The 15,360-nt window shown below is 47.3% G+C and overlaps 1 protein-coding gene across 3 annotated transcripts in view; it reads left to right on the forward strand.

Moving 5' to 3' along the window:
- Positions 1-9,869: 9,869 nt before the first annotated feature.
- NKAIN1 (sodium/potassium transporting ATPase interacting 1) overlaps positions 9,870-15,360 on the forward strand; it is a 49,844-nt gene continuing 44,353 nt past the window's right edge. For all 3 annotated transcript variants that reach the window (XM_066269831.1, XM_066269833.1, XM_066269834.1), the window contains exon 1: positions 9,870-10,262. In XM_066269831.1, coding sequence (XP_066125928.1) covers positions 10,209-10,262 — 54 coding nt within the window. In that variant the 5' untranslated portion in view covers positions 9,870-10,208. The remainder of the gene's footprint in view (positions 10,263-15,360) is intronic.

The following is a 15,360-nucleotide window of genomic DNA, read 5'->3' on the forward strand; positions in this document are numbered from 1 at the left end:
GCCGTGTAGATTGGATTTATTGCTGTCCTTTCTTTGATGTATGGTCACTGTAAAGCTGAGCAGGACGTGATGTGGACTGGTGATGCAGTCCAGTTAAACTTCTGGCGACTGCAGTGTTCGGGGCTTTTTTTCCCCTTCTGTGTGTTTTTAGATTTATTCACTCCCATGAAAGTGACAGAGAATAATTGTCAGTAACAAATACAGCTCTCCTCTTAGAAACATAGCAGTAAAGAGGTGATAACTAAGGTCTGAAAGCACCTTGTTTACTTTTACATGATTTTAATGAACAAGATCTGTGTCTACTCTGCCTCCTGCCAAAAAATAAACAGAAAGCACACAGAAGAACACCACTTTTCTGAGCAGGGTTCCTACACTCAGGGTTCCTACATTGGGCAGATTTGGGGCACTCTCAGATGGCAGAAATGACACAGGCTGGAAGGCTGCATCGAATCCAACTTAAATGTAATATGAGAAAGTTTAGTATAACTGGGCCATGACATTGAGACTTCTTTATGATCCTGCTTACTTGTCTCTCTTTCTTAAATCGACAGTGGTATTAAGAAATGCTGTTAATTGTCTTCTGCCCCCAAGACAGGGTACTGTCTCTCTGAATCACTGGGAGACTGTGCCAAGCACACAAAGCTGCACTGATGGATTCCATCTGACACCTGGGAGTGGAATGTGTCCTTTCTGAATCTCCTATCTCAACACAGAAGTCTTCATGCTGCCAACCTCTTCTAAATATGTTTGCTTTTATACTTTTAGCTCACACACCTGAATCATCTGTGTATCTTAAGTTATAAGAGAGAGAAGATGGTTTTAATTGAGCACATGTTCAATATTTAACTCATTAATGAAGGAACCAGCAAGATGGTAAAGCTGTCAAATCAATTACTTTTAATACAGGGGATGAAATTTTAATACGTACCACTGGGGAGAGCCGTTTAGTGTGCCTGGGAGAGTTGAGGAAGTTTTACAGATTATGTTATTATGCTTAGATCAGGACTGAAAAAATGAGGGGCGCTTTGCCAGGTGGACAAAGAACATGCACATTGAACCTCAGTGTCGTTAGAACGGGAACAGCAGTTAGTAAAGTTGCAGGCTTAAGTTGGAGCCGAATCCTGCAGAGCTTGTACTCCATGAACTTGATCTTACAGGTTAAGGTTTCCTCGAGTATATTCCACAAAGTACTGTTTCCCAGCTGTGTTGGAAACGAGCATAGAGATGCCATGCTCAAATAAACTTGGAAAAGCCCGGGTTAAATAAAGTGTAACAGGTTTCTTTACTGCAGGACTGCTTACAGCCTTTAGTGGGATCTTCGAAGGCAGTGGTGACTCAACTTTCAGGCCTGAGCAGTAATTATCTATATGGTTATGCCTTTAACCAAGAAAGTTTGGCCAAAGATGTTTGCAAGCTGCTCTTCACACCTCTCACACTATCACGGGTCACTCCCGAGGTCACATAGCTCACACTCAGTCCAGTACCCTCCGCTCACCCACCTCTTACGACTTGGAGTAAAACAAGGCTTCACCCTTGACACTGCACTTTTTAAAGCCCCCAAATCCCTCAAGTTGGCAAGTGATTGGGTAGAGTGAGGGCCTTGGAGACTGCAAGGGCTTTCCTCTAACCCAGGAGTCCCCAAACTTTTTACACAGGGGGCCAGTTCACTGTCCCTCAGACTGTTGGGAGGGCCGTACTATAAAAAAAACAATGAACAAATCCCTATGCACACTGCACATATCTTATTTTAAAGTAAAAAAACAAAACGGGAACAAATACAATATTTAAAATAAAGAACAAGTAAATTTAAATCAACAAACTGACCAGTATTTCAGTGGGAACTATGCTCCTCTCACTGACCACCAATGAAAGAGGTGCCCCTTCCAGAAGTGCAACGGGGCCGGATAAATGGCCTCAGGGGGCTGCATGCCCGCTGGCTGTAGTTTGGGGACCCCTGCTCTAACCTTAGCCTCTTCACTCCTCCCCACTGCCTTCAAGGGCTGGGTAGAAGCCATTAGCACCACTTAGAATTTGAAGGAAATAGAGGCCCTAGCCTGGGGAATAAAGATTTGAGTATAAAATATCCCCAGAGGGTGCAAATTGTATTCTCACTTTGGGAGAGAGAGATTGCTCCCGAATGAGTAATGGCATCTCTGGTTTTCAGTTAATTTCCTTTTATGACTTCCACAGTCTCTAGCACTTAATACTATTGGCATTTAAAAGAGCCAAATCTGCCCCACCCCCACCCCCACAGAGTGGTTGAGTTTTATGGACTGAATTGTCAGGGAGGTGGGTTTGGACAGGTCAGGGCTTTTGTCAGAGTTGCTTCTTCACAGTGACATTACAATACGGGTACTTGCCCTAACATCTGCTGCTTGTTACTATCTCAAGGTGTGTGCATGGGAAACTGAGGTGTGCAAGAGCTGTGAGCAATTTGGGGCTTCAGGCAGTTGAGCCTGAGGGAAGAGCTGTCAGGCCAGTTGAGTTAGGACAGGAAGGCTTCTTCCCAGCGAGTAGGGCTTGACAGCTGTGTCCCAGAACAGAGGGAGGGGCCAGATTTTAAAGAGCCCCTATTCCTGTGGGACCAAATGAAGCCAAGTCAGTTTTGAGCCTTCCCTCTGGTTATTTGTCTCTGTATCCTAGAGCCATAATAATCTTTTTCCAAAAAAGCTCAGGGTGGGCACCCACCAGCTCTGCATCAAGCCCTGAGCTGTCCCAAACTCCCCTCCTCGCCTCTAGGCTTCCCCTTCTTCCCTTGCCTCTGAAACCCACTTCAACTTATGTCCTCTACAGCAGTCGTTCTTAACTGGGTGATTTTGACCCCCAAGGGGCATCTGTCCATGTCTGGAGACATTTTTGATTGTCACACCTGGAGAGAGGTTGTGCCCATTAGTGGGTAGAGGCCAAAGGTGCTCAAAGAATTAGCTGCTCCCTAATGCCGTTAGTGCTGCTGTTGAGAAATTCTGCTCGGGAACAGGGGTTCTCAAAGTGTGGTCTCTGGAACAGCAACAGCAGCACCTCGAAACTTACTAGAAATGCATATTTTAGAGCCACACACACACACACATCCTCCAGGTGATTTTTTTTTTTATCCAGGTGATTTTGATGCAAGTTTGAGAACCACTGCTCTTCAGACTCAGTTTGCGTCTTTCATAGGATAACCACAGAGACTCCTCCTGTTTACTACCATATGTATTTAGCTGTACTTTTTGGCTTAGTGCTATGTGCATTATCTCACTGATTGTCACATATGGGTCAACAGGTTCACCAAGATCCACCAGTTGGGAAGTGGCAAAGCCAGGATATAAACCCAGGTAGAGCTCTTATCACCAGGATGTAGGACTTGGAGACTTCTAGCCTTAGAATGCGCATAGGATCACCTTGGGAACCTTTGAAACTCCAGGTGCTTAGATCATACCCCAGACCAATTAAAAGCCAGAATTCCTGAGATGAAAATCAGTCTATTTTAAAGCTTCCTTAAGTGCTGACAATGCGCAATCCAGGTTGAGGGCAGTATAAAGCTAAGCTGATATCCCCTACACCCCTTGGCTATCAAGGAAACCACTGCGCTCCATCGCAGGTTCTGTGTGAGCTTAAGAACACTTCTCCCAAAGCCCATGGCTGAGCTAAAACTTAGGAGCATGACAAGAGAGCAGCAGCTGTCACTGTGGTCAACTATACCTGGTGGGTCTGTGGGGTTTTGTGTAGAAAAAAGATCACTGCCCCACGGTGGGGCGCGGGAAATGTGGCGTAAGGAAGACCCACTCCCCGGCGCCGCTCGTGGGGGGCCCAAGTCCTTCTGATCAAGACCCAAAAAAAAAAAAAAGATCACTGATCTTCCTTCAAAGCCCCAAGTATGACATCCAAAGGTGCTAGGGTTGGAAAAGACCTTAGGTCATCTACTCCAACCTGCTTTTACAGAAGGGAGACTGAGCATCGATACAGTTTCCCAAGGTCACGTGCATGTGAGTTAGTGGTTTTGCTTATTCACCATCCCTCTGTGGCAGGCCCTGTGCTGGGCTCTGAGAACACAGAAATGACAGTTCTCACCTCTTCGGGGCTCACAGGGTAGAACGGTGGCAAGAAAAACAAAAGTCAGGGCTTCTCAAGCTTTAATGTCCTTAATGGCAGAAGAGAATGATCTGGAGCAGGAGAGACTCCTGAAATTAATAACTTGGAAATTTTACCATGAATTTGTAAAATGTATGATTCCCCCTCTCCCCAACTTTATTTTGAAGTATCTCAAACATACATATTTCAAACAATTCTCTGTATACAGAACTAAACAACAATTTGACTTAACCATTTTTTTTACTTTACAGTGGTACAAAAGCAATACACATTTAGTGGAAACTATACTTCAGATTTTGAGTTTCAATCTTTGCCTGGCCTAGCGCTATGTGGTACAATTCTCTCAAGATGCTGGGCAGGGCAGCGAGCCGCAGCTCCCAGCCAGGCACATGATTACGAGGGCGGACAACTGACGCTCCACAGTGTAGTATTAAATGCATTTTTTACTTGTGATATTTTCTTTTTTTTTTTCTTTTTAAGATTTTATTGACTTTTAGAGAGTGATGGAGGGGAACGGAGTGGGAAGCATCAACTCGTAGTAGTTGCTTCTGGTATGTGCCTTGACCAGGCAAGCCCAGGGTTTTGAACCAGCAATCTCAAAATTCCAGGTCAATGCTTTATCCACTGCGCCACCACAGGTCAGGCCACTAGTGATATTTTCACCTTATAAAGATAAGTCAAGAAGCATCTGTAGGTTCCACCTAGATTCAATAAACACTAGCTCACATGCACACATATATATAATTTTCAATGACTTGAAATTACAATGGTGACATAATTCTTTATTAATATTTCAGCAGATATTTCCTAAGACCATTCTCTTTTGTAACGGCAACACCATTACCACACCTAAGGAAATTAACAGCGATTTCATAAAACCATCTTAACGATCATATTAAAATTTCCTCAGTATCAAAAATGTCTTTTATAGCTTTTTTTTCAATCTGGAATCAATCAAGTTTTATGCATTTGGCTATTCTGTCTCTCTGGTGTCTCTTAATCTAAAATAGCCCCCCTACCTTTTTTTTTTCCAAGTGAAATTGAGTGTTTAAATGAATGTGGCTTTGTGTGCTGCTTCATAAAATAGTTGTGCTTGTTTTACATTAATAAATGTTTTAAATCACTGAGCACCAGGTAGAATAGACACTCCAGGAAAATGTTCCACATTTATTTGTGCTTTGTGTCTTGTCATGTACAACATGTTTTAGTAACATATAAATAAGCAATTCAAATATGATGGAATACATACTTTCTGAGGTATCCCTATAAACTAGGAGGCAGTGCCGGAGGAGCAATTGGAGAAAATTTTACTAAGGAAATAACACAGTGAATCTAAGAGAGGATTGAAAATTGGGGAGAAGAGAGGAAGCTGGGAGGAGGTAAGAAGAGTCTAGATTGTGGGAAAAACATGGATGTTCCCTGGCTGCATAGCTCAGTTAGTTGGAGCGTTGTCCTGATACGCCAAGGTTGTGGGTTCGGTTGCTGGCCAGGGCACATGCAAGAGTCAACCAATGAATGCATAAATAAGTGGAACAATAAATCAATGTTTCTCAAATCAATTTAAAAAAATTTTTTAAGTGTTTATAAAAAGAAAAGAAATTACTTGGAACAGTGCCTGGCACATAATACTTAGTGTTAGCAATTGTGATATAATACAAAAATATATTTGGTCTGTATTTCCATTCCTGGTCCAGAGTTCCTAAAACTCTTGGAGTGTCCTCAGTGATAGGAGTGTCTCTTGTTATTCATAAGTCCCTTTTGATCACAACTGAGTGTGTTCTAATGAGGTGACTTGGAATGGGACCCCTAGATAGACTCAGGAGCAGCTGGTCACCAGAAAAACCATGTCATTAGAGTGGAAACTTTCAGCCTGGAGATTGAGCTTTATAAAAACTCTTGAGCAATGAGATCGAGAGCAGCTTCTAGGTTGGTGAACCTGCTGGGAGGGGGGCTCATCCCAACTTTACAAGGACAGAAGCACCCAGGACCTTCCCAAACCTTGCTCTGTGTACCTCTTCTGTTCATTTGTATCTTTTATAATAAACCAGTTAACATAAACAAAGTACCTTCCTGCATTCTGAGAACTCTTCACAAGCAAATTATGGAACCTAAGGAAGGGGTTGTGGGAACCCTTGATTTATAGCTGATCAGAAGTAGGGTTGGCCGGAGACTGGCATCTAAAGTGGAGGCAGTCTTGTCTGACCAGGCAGTGGCACAGTGGATAGAGTGTCAAACTGGGATGCAGAGGACCCAGGTTCGAAACCCCAAGGTTGCCAGTTTGAGCACGGGCTCATCTGGTTTAAGCAAGACTCACTAGCTTGGATCCAAGGTCGCTGGCTTGAGCAAGGGCTTACTCTGTCTGCTGTAGCCCCACCCCACCCTCCCACCCCCGGTCAAGGCACATATGAAAAAATAATCACTGAGAAACTAAGGTGCTACAACAAAGAATTGATGCTTCTCATCTCTCCATTCCTGTATGTCTGTTCTTCTGTCTCTGTCACCAAAAATAAATAAATAAATAAATAAATAAATAAATAAATAAATAAATAAATAAATAAAGTGGAGGCAGTCTTGTGGGACTGAACCTTTAAGCTGTGGCTCTATGCTAACTCCAAGTAGTTAGCATCAGAATTGAATTGAATTGTTGGACAACCAGCTGGTATTGAAGAATTGGTTGGCTTCAGAAAGCACTCAGAAACTATAATTAGTGAGCACGTTCAGTCCTCTAACTTGGAAGAAGGAGAAATCGGTTTAACATTTCGGCCATCTTAGGAGTGAACTTTCTCAGCGGTTTTCAGTGTTTTAACCCACAGAGGGACCAAGATCAGGCACTGATTAGCCTTGGTTTAGGCCAAGGGAGAAACTTATTAACACCCCACAAATCTCATCACTTCAGCAGCTTCTACTGTGCCTCTTTAGGGCTGACCATGACTCTGCCTTCCCACTCAGGAAGTGTGGGTATGTTCTGAATCATCTCTGTCCTGTATTACTGAATTCTGCTTCATTTTCCCCACAACCTTTCCCTAGTTGAGGGGTTAGTCATCCTTCACATCACCTAGTGCAAGCCCCTCCTGGTGTCATCCCCAGCTCCTAACCCCCTCCCACTTCCTGCCAAAGATGATGATTCCATCTGTGCCTTGAATTAGCTCCCCCCCCCCTTAGAGCCCCTGACTTTCAGGTGGTATAGAGGGCATGAGATACACTGGGGCCTGAGGCTGGGAAGATCATTCATTCACCACATATTTGCTGACTCCTGACATGATTCAAGCCCTGTGGAATATAGAGATAGTTTATAACATCGTCGCTGTCCTCATAGAGTTCACACTCTATTGAGGGAAATAAAGTCGGACAAGTACAGTAAGTCTCAGTAAAGGCTGTATAATAAAGGGATCACAGACCACATGTGAGCCCAAGGGAAGGGCACTTTCTCCAGATCACAGTGTTAAGGAAGGCCTCCGGGAAGAAGTGACAGTTGAGCTGAGATTTGGAATTTAAATAGGAATTCTTCAGGCAAGAATTTGGATGGGACTTGCAGTTTAGACAGAAAGAAGACAAGGCAAAGTATGGTGTGTGCTTGGTTCATCAGGGCAAGACTTGTAGTAGGTAGTAATGACCCAGGGGCAGAAGCTAGTTCTGCTAAGGTCAGACAGGTCATCCCTGGTCCCATAGAATAGACTTAAGAATGAGTCAGCCAGGCCTCAAACAGGTGTCACAGGCATGACATGATAGACCCAAAAACCTGGCAAGGGCTTGTCACAGCCCCAGCAGAATCCACTGTTATTACAAGGATTAAATGAGATAATGTATGTTAAGTACCTGACTTGGAGAGAGCTCCTAATAAATGGTAGCTATTATTATCAGTGTTATTGAATTATATTGATAGCCTCACAGAGGCTCTACCTGGAAGAGGCCCCAACGAGGATCTAGTAGAGCACAGTTACATCCTTTGTGGGCTGGTTGTTACTCTTTTATGGGAAATGGACTCTTTGGAGAATCTGATGAAAGCTATGGACCATCTCCCCAGAAAAAGGCACATCTGCTCAGGTGAAGTTTTGCATATTATTTCAGAGACTTCACAGTCTCCTGGAAAGCCTGTCTAGTCATAGAACCTGAATGGACACAGCTGTGACTCACACAAGCATAGCTGAGAAAAGTTCCCACTATCATCTCAGTTTGTATTCCAAGTAAAAACCTCAACACAGGTTGTTTTAATTCCATGAGTATCCTGTGTGCTTTAAAATACCAAGTGGCATGCTAAGGAATGGGTGGAGGAGGGAGAGCAGTGAAAAGACCGTTTTAACAGTCCAGGGAGAAGACAGGGCTGGCTTTAGTCACACAAGGCTCTCCCTGTATTTGATTTAATGCTCTGCTGTGTCATCATCTTTAATTTTTTAACAAGAAGCTTTGTATTTTTATTTTACACTGGACCCCACAAATCAAGTAGCCGGTCCTAGGAATAGATAATGCATTTGAGTGCTTACTGTGTAAGCAGCTTACAAGCGGCAGTGTGAGACTGGATCCCAGGCTGTTCTGGTCCAAACAGTGGTCTTAAATCTGTATTATGCTGCCTCTCCTTCCCTCCTGTTGTCTCTCCGTATCAATATCATTTCCTCTGGAGCCTGGTCTCCAAACCTAAATTATGCCCCTTTTTCTCTTTTACTCCTTATTATCCTTTAAGGCACTCATCAGAATTTGTCATTATGTATTTATTTGTGTTTTCTTGTTTTAATGACAGTTTCTTACTAGACTGTTCTCTCAGTGAATGCAAAGACTGGTGCAACCCCTTATGCCCAGAGGAGAGCCTGGCACATAGTAGGTATTTCATAGATACTAGCTGCAAGGTACAGTTCACAGGAGGTAATGACAGGTCAGATAGGATGGAGAAGCCTGGAGGGAGGATGAGGGATTCCCACCTGAGTGATGCTAATCACCAAGTTGACTACAAGAAGTAAGGTGTGAGGCAGGGATGATTAAATGGGTTAAATGGATATGTTTGAAAGGTGAGTGCTTTTGGGGGGCATCCTGGAGAAGGCAGTCAGTCATCTTCCGGCAAGCCCTTCCTGACTTCCTTGCCCACTGCAGCCTGGTTTAGGGGCTGGTCAAACTCCCCTGGGCAGATCTGCTCTTGGGAGCCTGACTGGGAAGCTCAGTGGGTTCTGGAACAGCAAGGCTCATCTCTGGATTCCAGGGCTCCCAGGGGTGTGTATGCAAGTCCGGGCTCAATCAATGCCAGTAGGAGAAAAGAGGGAAGGAATAAAAACGTGACCAGGCATTCAGGAGGGAAATAGGGATGAGGAGCAGATCTGGGAACTGTAGTGGAAATAGAGGGCCATGGTTTGGACCCCCAAAACCCTAAAGACAGGACAGACAAGGGTTCCTCCAGCACACTCAGGAAGCTGGGCACAAACAGAGCTAAGTGCTTTGTTCGCATAAATGCATTTCATCTTCGTGGCAACACTGAAGTAGAACTTGTATTATTCCTCTTTTAAGAAAACTGAGGCCCAGAGAGGTGACATGATTTGCCCAAGGTCACACAGAGAGTGAGCCAGGGGGGGAAGTCTGGGTTTGACCCAGGGCTGTCACCCACCCTCCAAGTGGGCACTCTTTCTACTTCATTCCCTGCCTCTCCCCCAACTCTCCACTTCCCTACCCCTTCCCACCTCCCCTCGGCTCCCGCGGCCGCCCCGCCCCACCTTCCCCTCCACTCCCTCCCTCCCTCTCGGTGGTGGCGGCGGCAGCGGTGGAGCCACGTGGTGGGGCCGGGAAGCCGCGGCCGCGGAGGTACCGGGCGGCTGCCCCAGCTGGGCAGTGCTGCTCTGCGCCGCGCTGCGCTCGGTGCCTGAGCTCCCCGCCAGCCGCCCCGGGGCAGGCGGCGCGCCTGGCGGCCGGCCGGTCAGACAAAGAAGGCGCGGCGCGGCAGAGCCAGCGCGCGGGTGGACCGACCATGGACTCAGAGAGCAGGCGGCCCACCCTAGCCCTGAGGACCCGGCGCTCCGGGGCCCGGCCCTAAACACCCGGCCCCGCTGCCCGGGGCGCCCAGCGGGAAGAACGCGGAGTCCGCGCGGTGCGGAGGAGGCGGCGGCCGCCGAGCTAGTGGGGCGCCGCGGCAGCGGACGGCCCGCGCGGCCCCTGGAGCCATGGGCAAGTGCAGCGGGCGCTGCACGCTTGTCGCCTTCTGTTGCCTGCAGCTGGTGAGCGCCGCGGCCGGAGCAGGGTGGGGCGCGGCAGGGCGGGGTCCCGGGGCGTGCGGGTGGGATGCTGTGTCTCTGCGTGTGTGCCTGATGAGAGTGCCCGGGTGGGGGTGGCCTGGAGTCACAGAGTGGACGGGCGGAGTCTGCTCCTGCTGGCCGTGCTCTTTGTGTGCGCTTCTCGCCCGGCGCTCCCCAGTCCCGGAGTGCGCCCTGTGCGCGCGTCCCCGGCCCGCCCCGCGCCTGGGGCTCCACGCGTCTGGCCCACACTGTACAGAGACCTCCTGCTGGGAGGTGCGCTGTGGGACTGTGGCTGGCTAGGGCTGGGGGTGTGTCCGGGGCTCGTTTGTGGATGTGTTGAGGTCCTTGCCGTGTGTTTTCCTCTAGATCACTCGTTTGCATGGGTCTGCCTTCCTCTGGGTTTCTGCCTCTGGTCTCCGCCCCTGTGAGCGTTTCTCACAGTCTCTGCTCCTGTGTGTGTGTGTGTGTGTGTCTCTCTCTCCGGGTCTCTCTTTGGTATGTTTCTAGATCTCTGACCATTTCTGGTTCAAGTTCATCTGTGTATGTTGGGATCTTGTTGGGACCTTAGACTTTAAGAATTGTTCACTCCTTTGTGCTGTTTCTGCCTCCCTTCACCCTCAGGGTGGGCCTGGGAAGGGAAAGTCATCTCCCTAGAAAGGGTCAAAAGGAGCTGCCAGGTACTTACTGGACCAGTCTAACAAACAGGGTGCTGACCTCCCCCTGCTTTGGCTGTGGCCATTGTGGCCATGAGTGTTCCATCAGTCATCAGTCCCACCAGAGCATCAGGGGCGAGAACAGGCAGAGTGGCTCCTCTGCCTGGGCTGGCACTGATGGAGGTGGGGGTACTTGGGTGCTCTGGGGAGGATGGGAGCATCTGAGGACACCATGTCTCACCCCAGCTTAGGAGCTCAGGTTCTTATCTCAGGGAGGCTAGTGGAGTCAATTCAGGAGCTGAAGGGGACCAACTCTGTCCTTCAGTTCAGGCTCTGGCAGCTGCATTTGGGAAGGTGGTTAAGGAGAGGCCAGGATCTCCTGCCTACCCTAGAACTGAGGCCCAACAACAAGGGGTTTTTGAAGCTGTGCTGCTCCTCTGGATAGAGATGCATGGGGACCTCTGTGGGCAGAACTCAAGCCTGAGTGAGAGTTCTTCCTGCCTCTGTGATCTAAGTCTCCACTTTGCCTGCACCGCCGCCCCTTCTCCGCCACAGGAGCGTCAGTAATATAGGGTCGAGCTTGGAGCCTGGCTGTGCAGACCTCCTCATTCACCTTGCTTCTCACCTCTTGGGGACACCAGCCCCAAACTTGCCATCCACAGACCTGCCCTCTTGGGGCAGTGGTAAAAACAGCCCAGCCTAGAAGGTTGTAGCCCTGCTACCAGCTGTGGCAGGCAGGCCAGTGACTTCCCTCACTGGGCCCCCTTGGTCTGCCTATCTGTAAATTGCTCATCCTTGCAGGGTGCAGAAATTAATTAAGATCAGGTAGAATGGAAACTCTAGAAGGGCAGAAATGATCTGTTTTGTTCCCTGCTAAATCCCCAGCAGCTGGAACAGTGCCTGGCACTCCATTAATATTTGTAAAATAAATGAATGAATCTGTTATTTTGGCAACTCCTGGCTGACAGTAGAAACACCCTTCTTTATCTACTTTGAGGAACATAAAATGCCAAGAAGTGCTGAACTTTTCAGAGGATTCTTTTTTCTGTTTGCTCATTTTTAAATTTTAAACTAGGACTTTTTATTAGAAAAGTAATTTTTACACATTTGTAAAAATGAATAAATTAATAATCAAACAGAGTGGAAGGTAATGGTAAGTTTCCTTCTATGCTCAGTTCTGCACCCCAAAGCTAAGCAATTTTTAAAATTTTATTTCTTGATTCTAGAGAGAGAGAAAAGGAAAGAGAGAAACATCAATTATGTTCCACTTATTTATGTATTTATTGGTTGATTCCTGCTTGTGCCCTGACCAGGGGATCGAACCCACAATCTTGGCATATTTTGGCAATGCTCTAACCAACTGAGCTACCAGGCCAAGGCCAAAGCTAAGCACTATTCATAGCTTGTCCCATGCTCATTCTGTTCATGAATAGCAATAATAGCTACTAGGTGCTGGCTACCCTAGTAAGCACTTTTCCATGTATTAACTCATGAATTCCTTATAATGACCCTATAAAGAAACTTGCCCGAAGTTCTACAGTTAGGAGCCAGGCTTTGCAGCCGGGCAGCTGACCAGTGGCCTCTGTTGTCTTCTTAATTATATAAATAAAATAAGTACTTCTGGCCCTGATTAAGTTGGGGTCCTTTGGGATGTGCTTACTACTCTCTATAAAGAGATGAAGAAGGTGGGTGGAGCCTGACCTGTGGTGGCGCAGTGGATAGAGCATTGACCTGGAATGCTGAAGGTGAGTGGAGGTAGTCTCTCCTTGCCTCCCGTTCACTTGCTTCCATAGCTCTCACCAGCTAAGCTAAACCCATCCTTCCACACAGAGGGTTCACCAGCATAAGGGGTTCATTCTGAAGTTAGACATGACCTGGCTGGGATTCTGAATCTTCTAATATCTTGGCTTGGGCAACCTGTGAGGGTTACACGAGATAATTTGGAGAGGTGCTTCGGACAAGAGACTTGAAAGTTGGTCTTTTGGCTCTGTTGCTCTGTCTGGGCTGATGGCACAGTGGGTCCCTTCAGTTGTCACCCCCAGGGGTCTCTGCTACCTGGCAGCTTCTGTAATGTGCTCCCAGATGCTGGAATTCACCAGCCTGATACCATCCCGATACCATCCCAGAGAGAAGGGAGACTGTTTTCTCATCCAATGGAAAGGGGCAGAGAAGGAAGCGGCTGCTGTTTCTCAGCTGAAAACTTGACAAAAGGAACTGTGTCTTTTTCCTTTTTTGAGTGGGGTTCGATCATTACAATAAAACAGGCCAGTTCCAAGTATTCTCCTGCAGTTGGGGTCGACTTGCTTCTGGTGAGGGAGAAGGGTGTGAGGGTGTACAGTAAAGGAGGAGAAGCAGGTGGGGGCTGTACCATTCAGGTGGACAAGTGTAGGGTCAAGGCTCTGGAGTTTGACAGGTCAGACCTGGGTTTGAGTCCTGACTGTCACTTTCTAGCTGCGTGATCTTAGGCAAGTTGCTTACCCTTGCTGAGTGTTTTGTCATCTGTTAGCGATAATACAAACCGTTCCCAATTCTTAGGGTTGTTGTGAGGATTAAATGCATGAATTTAGCAGTATGCCAGGCATGGAGTGAGATCAGTAAACTATGTCTCTTACTGTTATCTTAATGATGCTTACCACAGACTGCTTTCCTGGGGCTGTCACCCAAACATCCAGGTGCCCCCTGCACTCTCCCTTTGTGGGAAGCAGTGAGTATTGGGCTCCGAACTGAGAAGCAGGGGGCCTGGATTCAAGCCCAGCTCTGCCACTGACATCCTGTGAACTTGGACAAGTCTTTTCCCCACTGTAAGCCTCGGTTTTTCCATTTGTAAAATGAGAAGAATCATTATTTGGTGTCTTTAGGGCCCTACCGGTTCTGCCCATCCGGGTCTCTGGGATGAAGTTTGGGCTGGCCTGGAGGTTTCGCTGCATCTCAACCCGGTTCCATTCTGTAGAATATCTTGGGTCCCTTGCCTTTCTGGCTCCTGCTTGATAGATCATCTTGACATTATTATTGCTATTCACTCCCTAATTTTTCTGTTTCCCTTTTCCTTCCCCTGTCCAGACCCCGCCCTTCTTTTCTAGTCTACCTCCTTCCTGAAACCTTACGGGCCACTCTGTTCTTCCCGTAAGAGGATGAACCGAGGAGATTTGCCCAAGGGAGCCATCATCACTTTCTTCATCATTGCCATCATTACTCCCATTTCTGGAGTCCTGTGCTAAGCACTTTATATGCATTACCTCATTTAACCAAATGAGCTTACATATGTAAAGTGCTTGGCAAAGTGCCTGGTACATGTTAAATGATCGATAAATGTTAGCTATTTCACTATTTTTATCCTTCTGATTGTTATTCCACACAATGGGAAAGACGGGATTATCCCCTTTTTCAGGTGAGGATATTGAGGCTCAGAGAGGTGACAAGGTTTGCCCGTGATCACTAAGCTAGTCGCTGACAGAATCAGGATGCGTGCACTCTCTTGCCCGAACAGAGCCACCCTCTCCTCCCGGTGCCACTCTGCTGCTCCCATCTGAGCAGTGTGTGACCTCAGACAGGTCCGTTCATTGCTTCAAGCCTCAGTTTCCTCATCTGAAAATGCAAATGATAGTATATCAATAAGATCATGCGCGTGCCTGGCACTGTGAGCCAGTGAGTGCTCACTGCTGTGATTGTTCTTGTCCCAGCTCTGTGTGACCTTGGACACATGCATTCACTCCTCTGGACCCCAGTTTCTTCCTCTGTCAAAAAGTCATCCCTAGCCTGACCAGGTGGTGGCACAGTGGATAGAGCGTCGGACTGGGATGCAGAAGGACCCAGGTTCGAGACCCCGAGGTCGCCGGCTTGAGCGCGGGCTCATCTGGCTTGAGCAAAGAGCTCACGAGCTTGGACCCAAGGTCGCTGGCTCCAGCAGGGGGTTACTTGGTCTGCTGAAGGCCCACAGTCAAGGCACATGTGAGAAAGCAATCAATGAACAACTAAGAAGTCACAACACGCAACGAGAAACTGATGATTGATGCTTCTCATCTCTCTCTGTTCCTGTCTGTCTGTCCCTGTCTATCTCTGCCTCTGTAAAAAAAAAAAAAAAAAAAAAAAGTCATCCCTACCTCTCAGAGTTGTACAAAGGGCTTACCCAGGCACCTTATACATAGTAGGTACTAAGAAAAACGTCAGTTTCATTCTCTTCCCTTTTGGATTGCTCTTTACTTTCTGGAAGGTGGTGGGCGAAGGAGGAAATATATATTTCGCTTCCTGCTGAGCTGCGCGTAATGGTGTGAAACGTGGTCAACCTGATTGATGTCGTTATTAGCGATAGTGATAGTGGAAATGGAGGGAGACAGCTCCTGGGGGGGGGGGGCGTGTTCCGAAGCAGCTGCCTCTGCAAGCTCACGGCTTCCTCGGAAGTGTCTGGTCTGCTCTGGGGGCTTCAGGTC

This window comes from Saccopteryx bilineata, chromosome 3 (assembly GCF_036850765.1).
Source record: "Saccopteryx bilineata isolate mSacBil1 chromosome 3, mSacBil1_pri_phased_curated, whole genome shotgun sequence".
Taxonomy (NCBI): Eukaryota; Metazoa; Chordata; class Mammalia; order Chiroptera; family Emballonuridae; genus Saccopteryx; species Saccopteryx bilineata.